General features: G+C 42.9%; 1 protein-coding gene across 1 annotated transcript; it reads right to left on the reverse strand.

The window, feature by feature from the left end:
- Positions 1–5,225: 5,225 nt before the first annotated feature.
- On the reverse strand, positions 5,226–7,418 carry LOC106816662. Its single transcript, XM_014821285.1, has 4 exons — positions 7,341–7,418; positions 6,555–6,810; positions 5,980–6,166; positions 5,226–5,346 (listed from the first exon to the last, which is right to left on the reverse strand). The coding sequence occupies exons 2-4, from the start codon at positions 6,752–6,754 to the stop codon at positions 5,329–5,331; spliced, it is 405 nt and encodes a 134-aa protein (XP_014676771.1). The 5' UTR covers positions 6,755–6,810; positions 7,341–7,418; the 3' UTR covers positions 5,226–5,328.
- Positions 7,419–7,626: the final 208 nt, after the last annotated feature.

Here is a 7,626-nt window from a genome sequence, read left to right on the forward strand (position 1 = left end):
CGAACGAGAGTAATATATGGCAAGTACAAGCATTTATGCGATAGTTTGCGTTTAATTGTAGTGTTTATAAATTATAGTAACTTAAGAACATTAATGAGCGCAGAGAATGTCTTTATTGGCGTACCTGAAGAAAAGTTATTTATCGCAAAAAGTTTTCGGAAAAACTCACATCGTAATTGCATATACGTTCTAAGGTATGCCCTGCGGCAACTGTACAGCGGCTATAAGTACTTGTAAGGCTAGGGTAAATTCTTAGACGCAAGAAATAATTCAATGTCCCAAATATAACCTTTTTTTAATATTTGGCTGAGGGTATATTGGACATGAACGGGGTCTATGAAATTTCGTGAGATCGGCATAGCAAAATGCATGCGCTAGCTAATGGCGGAAACCTTACGCCGCTATTGGCGCAAAAAAACAGTAACCGTTCCTTTCTACAATGGCTTACCTTGATAACTTGAATAGTGTAAGCATCACTTCAATCAAGTTTATTCAACTTCTTAAAAGATTGTTTTTGTTATAAACACGCCGCTTCGTTCCAACTTCCTAAAAATTACATCGCCATTTACAAACAATCAGACCGCAATCACGAGCGAGTCTATCAGGCCTACCTTGCAGCGCAAACAGATACCAACGAGAACGGCAGGGGCCTATTGTAAAGACCGCTCTGATTGGTCTGATTGTTTGAAATGGCGATGTAATTTAGGAAAGTTAAACGAAGCAGTGTATTATAAAAAACAATCTTTATAAGGAAGTGAATAACGAGATTGGAAGTGAATGTATAGCACATAGTGCAGTAGCAAAGGTTAAAGCCTATGTAGAAGGGAACGGTTATGTTTTTTTTCGCGCCATATACGGCGTACAGGCCGCATTAGCAGCGCATGCATTTTGCGATGCGATCTCACGAAATTTCAAGTTGAACTCCCGTCTGTCCCAATATAACTCCTCATCGACAAAATATAAAAAAGTATATGGGAGCAATAATTATTCGGTCTAGGGTAATCTTAGACCGTGACACCGGCACAGGCCGTACTGAGTATTGACATTCACTATGGACTGATTGGTAGACTTGTATTTGTAGTTTATATGTTATCATCGTACCTTTTTTTATTATGATTGTGTTACAGAAATGTCTGTTTCTATATAAGTAAACGCTTACCCAAACTTGCAGCCTCTCATAACATTGAACATGACGGGGGCTGCCATGTTTATGGAATAGTCGATTGTACTGGCACCTGGCGTTAGCCTTGGTAATTAGATTCGCACATCAGTCTGCTGGCGCAACACTAGATAAGGGCAGCCTGGGACCACGTACTGACCTCTATATATGAGTCGACTAGAAGATGTATTTCTATCTCTTTACCTCCTCCCCTCTTCCTGCGCCTTTTCTCTAGTCGCCCCTCTCTCTCTCGATATTTCTTACTCAGTGTCCCCCTCTCCCTGGTCTCTCCCTCCTACACTCTTCGGGGCACTCTCCCCGCGCCCTCTGTTTCTGTCTGGTAAAGACCCATTCTGTCGGTTAGATGAAATCTTCCCTGTCAGCTCTACCGATAGATAGCGGTAGTTAGCGTATGCGTTCCCTCTGTTTTTGTTTTACGCTACGCCTGCTACTTGTAAAGTAAAGCTCTACATATATAGTTGATAGACTAAACCGAGTGTTAGTTGGTAAAAGTTTGTAAAACACATGAGACCTACCTATATATGGTATACGTAGATCCTTGCTCACGTGATGCCCGCATACCATCTAGAAATGTACACGCACGGGATGATCCCTCCTTCAAATTGAATTCCGCGGCGAACTACTGAGAGATTTTGTGCTCAAATATAATTTTAACGCGTCCGCACTGCTGGATATTGCCAGAACCGCCTTCGCAAAGATAGGAAACCGCTAGAAGGTTTTCTTAGGATTACGAAGAAGTGATACGATTACCGTAGAACGTTGAAATACGGCCAAACTAGCAAATTTGGTTTCACTTGTTTCAGTGAGTTCAATCGCACCCCCCGCATTGCGCTTAGCTATTAGCAAAGAGCTATTAGGTATTGTCGGCCGCTGTTCATTGTATGCAATCTCTTCCTGCTTCTTTTCGATTGGAGTTTACATCACGTTGAGGTTCAATGTATGGGCCTGACGAGTAGTAGTGTAGGCTCTATCTTTATTAAATTTAAAAGATAAATGCGTGCGGTAACACGACGAAGATCGGAGCCGCATTGCTAAATTAAAAGGCAGCTAGTGGCTGGAGGTACGGCATACGTATCCTGATGGCGGATAGCGGCAGATTTCGAAATAATGCCTTGGGAAATAAATTCACGATTTGAGAGTTTTGATGAGCTAGAAAACACTCGAATTAGGTATGAAAATGGACATTATTGTAAACTTTACATCAGAAGATCGCAAATAATTGCCTCAGCCCTCAAACAAACGCCAAAAAAGGGCTTCAACGAACGACGGCTGCGGTACCTCCAGCTACTTCGAAATTAAAATGCCTCTAATTATACAGCATTGTAAATACACGTAAACGGTACTATCTCGTAAATTTACATGCGCAGTTCAAAACACGATCACTAGTTCTATCGGAAGGCAATTGGACTCGGAGAAAAATTGACGTTAACCAGAGATGAACGGTGTTAGATGGTGCAGATTGAGTAGATATAGTGGGACGAAGAACTCCTTGACAATTTACTATTGAACTGGATTTTACCTTATATGTTATCTCAGTCTTCGCATAGTGTCTCCACATGTGTGGCACTTTGACCCATTGTTTAACTATACGTCATTTACTTTATAATTTGCGTGTGTGAAGTGTGGGATATAATGTATCACCGAAGTACGAATAAGAAGAGAGCGAATAGATTAAAGGAAAAAATATTTACATTGTTGCCATTAATTATTGTCATGTTATCGGGTCTAATACAAAATTTCCAGCAGGCTTGCAACTTTTCCAGCAAGCGTAATGTGCAACAGATTGGTCCCCACATGACTGACTCTGTACCCACTCGTCTCGGTTGATGTTCGGGGTCTTGCGAATCCAGATGGCTTCCTTAATCCAACGCCTGACCACTACACCATCTGGTGGTCAAATCTGACAACGTCAGTCAGCTTTGAAAAATCCTCCTGTTAGGACTCGAAACGTGTTAGCAGTACGTTTGAACTTCACGGTTGAGTAGAACAAGTTCGGTTCAAGTTATCTCTACTCGCAAAATTTCCGCCTCCGGCGGCCATATTCGCTCGTTACGCTGATGAGGAGACCACGATGATTTCTCTAAATCCCGGCCCGATTCATAGTAATCTTTTAGTAAAATATTGACTTGAGACAAGGATCCTGTTACTAATATAAAATTTTCTGTCCCGGTATTTTCATTTCTATATAAAACACTTTGTACACACCTTCTAATCTATTGTTTTTCTCTTCAAATTAAGGCTGATATAATATACGGAACCCGCTAAATACGATAATTTTTCTTTGGCCCGTCAGTTTCGTACTAACGGGGTGCGACTGTAGTAACGAATAGTAGTCATTGAATGAGGAGTTTAGGCTTTGCAGTAATTGTATCTATTTGTGAACAATTTAACGCTACTAAAGTTCTTAATTATACATATAAACCTATATAAAATACCTTGTACACACCCGTACACACCTTGTAATCCATAATTTGTTCTTTGTTAATTTGGGGCTAAAATATGTTGAAGTGGTTAATACGAAACCCGCTTAATACAATTATTTTTCTTTGGCCCGTCAAGTTTTTAAAAATACTAACCGGGTTTGAGCTGTATAATGATCTTGGAAAAATGTAGGCAAAAACGCTTCGCAAGTAATGGATTTATATGCGCATCCCGCACGTATGCTAAGCGGAAGTTTTTATTGTTTTCGCGCCGTTTGTGTGTGTGTGTGTGTGTGTGTCGTGTGTGTGTGTGTGTGTGTGTGTGTGTGTGTGTGTGTGTGTGTGTGTGTGCGTGCGTTGCGTGTGTATGTGTGTGAGTGTGATGGTGTGTATGTGTGTGTGTGTGTGGGGGGGGGGGTGCGTGCTGCGTGCGTGGCGTGTGGCGGATGTGTGGTGTGTGTGTCTGTCTGTACTGCTCGACTATTTTGCATAACCGGTTAGAGGTAGAAACTTTCAAGCGCAGAGGCTGGACCTTAGAGGGCGGTGGAACCCCTATTTATTTTGAGTGCCTTTCACTCCAAGGTCAAGGGTCACTAGGTTCACATTTGATGAATGGATAGATAGATAGATAGGATAAGATAGATAGATAGGATAGATTAGATAAATAGATAGCATAGACTAAGATAGATAGATGAGATGGATAGATAGATAGATAGATAGATAGATAGATAGATAGATAAAAGATAGATAGATAAGAATGAAAGACTAGATAGATAGATAGATAGATAGATACGATAGATAGATAGATAGATAGATAGATAGATAGATAGATAGATAGATAGAATAGATAGATGATAGATAGATAGAATAGCCATAAGATAGATAAGTAGATAGATAGATAGGATAGATAGTATAGAGTAGACTAGATAGATAGATAGATTAGATAGATAGATAGATTTAGATAGATAGATAGATAGATAGATAGATAGAAAAATAGATAGATTGATAGATCGAATGAGAATAAGATAATCGCCTGAGTGCGAGCGTGCACGGGGGGAGAGCGCGTGGTGCCCTGGCGAAATCCACTCGCAAAGGTTACGTGATAGATACGTACGTCACAAGAGAGATAAGGACAAGCAAGACATGACACTGTTACTTCTTCTGATTTACACACAGAATATATTAAACAAACAAAATCCCAGTAATAGGCTATATATATAATTATTATACTATAAATATATATATAATTTTATACTAGTAAAATATATAAAGAATGGCGGCCAGCTTTGCTATTCTTTCAGGCTCGGCATACGTCAATGTCCTTGAGGGCAGGACCATCATGGCCGCCATAGTCCCTAACTGTTAGTGAACGCCGCGACAAAATAGCAAGTTCACTTTTCCGTAGCATCGCCCGGTTCCTCGCTGCTAGTGGTGAAAGCCGCTACCGAAGCAGCTGGCACATGCCATCTAACGCATAGGAAGCCATGCAATTGACAAGCGTGAGGCTACGAGAACCGGAGAGACGAGGAGAAACCACGGCGCGAGAAGATGGCGTGAAAGGTGCCTGCGCGTGAGAGCGTGCAGATCCTTGATCACGTCCGTTCCAGCTTATCGGGGTTGTAGAGACAGCTGTACTCTCATACCCTCCTGACCACAAGGCGACCAAGCTTGCTCCAGAGCTCGCTTTAGTATTGTCCGAGAATATTTGTGTCTGCGGAGGCATTTTGGTTATAGCCGAAGAAAACACTGCGGAAATATAAAAAAGCGGTCCTGGTTTAATTGAGATGTAAAGACCAGACGCGAAGGAGAGAACATGGAGCGAGATGCGAGCAGATTCGCGTATCTCATCTCACCAATCTCTCTATATAAATGCCTTAAAGATGACATTAAAACTAATGTTCGTTTCAATCTCGCAGACATTCACTGATGCTTATCCACAGAACAGCGAGAACGCGTGTTAGGTGAATATTAGGGGTGCATAATAAAATCGATCTGCCATTTTTACTCACACCTGTGGTAATAATAGTATCGGGTTTTTCACGGTAATCGAAACAGGTATATGTCTACCAGTCCCGTGACCTTGCCCCTTAAATCTTCCTGCTAACACTCGTCGGCTGACAACAATCGACATGAGCGGAGCGGGTAAACTGCGTTACAACCCTAGACGACATAGCAATTTACGAAATCACGCAATCACACGAACAAGGTCACGTTGGAACGCAATCCCCGATCCATCCCCCCTCACCGCCATAGCGCTGACCGTCCCCTCCATTCCTCTCCCCCCGTACGCTCACCTCCCCTCCCTCCCCTCTCCCGTACGCTCATCTCCCCTCCCCCCGTACGCTCATCTCTCCTCCCTCCCCTCCCCCGTACGCTCACCTTCCCGCCCTTCATCTTGAACTGCACGTAGGTGCGCTCGTCCTCGTACAGGCTTCCTTCCCACGGCACCACCTCGTTGTCTGTCGTCGTGATGTTATAGGAGACGCTTATAGTCACGCACGGGTACCGCAGCTGACGGTAACATCGATCAGGTGTCCTGCCCCTGCACCTGGCTGCACATGGGTACCTGTGTGTGCACCGGGAAGAATGTGGCGCCATCTGTGGTCGGACATGATAGTCATAACGCACTACACCGGGTAGTACCGAACCAACAATAATTTACACATTATTGACGACGATGTATATTAAAAGAAGAAAAGGAAGGGAAGTGACGACTATTACCTTGGAGAGGAGAAAGAGAGATGGTGACGATCACGGCATTGGGAAGAAGAAGGAGGATGATGAGGGCCAGTACCTTGAAGATAAGAAGGAGAAGCTGTGACGCTGATGACCATGATAGAAGGAAGCAAACGCAGCGATCGACATGACGACGACGACGACAACGTTGACGATTAATAATAATAATGATCACAACCTAACACGAACAAGACTCCGGATAGCACGTTAGCACTTACTCTCCGTCCAGCTGGCTCCGGATAACCGTACACTTCGTCTCCAGAAACTCGTCAGTTCTCAAATAAGGCTTAGCGAACCTGATCCAGAGAAGCGGAAAACCCACGACAACCATGAGGAATCCAGCCGCGCCCAAGAACCTGATGGCGAGGCCGACCAATCCGCCTGCAGATTTATCTTCAGGTGCGTCTTTAGCCGCCATCTTGAAAATTGCTATATCGTCTGCGGTATGCGGGTATCCGTGCCGTATAATGTTGACTGACGAGCGAAGGGATGTTCGGAGGGAGCTGAATTCATCGAAATGATTTAATTAACCGCTCATTATCAGTTTTAAATTATCACTAATTACTACCTTATAAACTTACCTAATAACTATTACTCATTGCTTTACCTTACCTCTACTCGCTGCTTTACCAGAGTTATATTCACCGCTTTACTTGACCAATATTCATTGCTTTACCAAAAAAATATTTCCTGCTTTACTTGACTAATATTCACTGCTGTACCTGACCAATATTCACTGCTGTACCTGGCCAATATTCCTTGCTTTACCTGACCAATATTCCCTGCTTTACCTGACTAATATTCACTGCTTTACCTAACCAATATTCCCTGCTTTACTTGACCAATATTTACTGCTTTACCTGAGCAATATTCACTGCTGTACCTGAGCAATATTCACTGCTTTACTTGACTTCTATTCAAAGTTTTATCTGAGAAACATTCACAGCTTTGACCAATCAGAGTTTAGTAACTACTATACTTGCGCGATCCCATTAAATCCTCACCGTGCTCACAATGTTAGCATGCCGTCGCATCACTATGATTTGATGCTACCGGAGCTCGATGTAGTTACAGGTCTCTTATTTAATAACTGAGAGCGGATGGGGAGTGTGCAAGCACCGGATCTCCTGCGTTAGTGGGACAGGTGCTCACGGGCTATCGTGGGTTGGTAGAACTAACAAAGATGGAACGACATTTAGTGGTGGCGTATAGGTGTTGTGCTAGCGGGTGAGAGAGAGAGAGAGAGAGAGAGAGAGAGAGAGAGAGAGAGAGAGAGAGAGAGAGAGAGAA

The sequence above is a fragment of the Priapulus caudatus genome, unplaced genomic scaffold (genome assembly GCF_000485595.1).
Source record: "Priapulus caudatus unplaced genomic scaffold, Priapulus_caudatus-5.0.1 Scaffold1446, whole genome shotgun sequence".
NCBI lineage: Eukaryota > Metazoa > Priapulida > Priapulimorpha > Priapulimorphida > Priapulidae > Priapulus > Priapulus caudatus.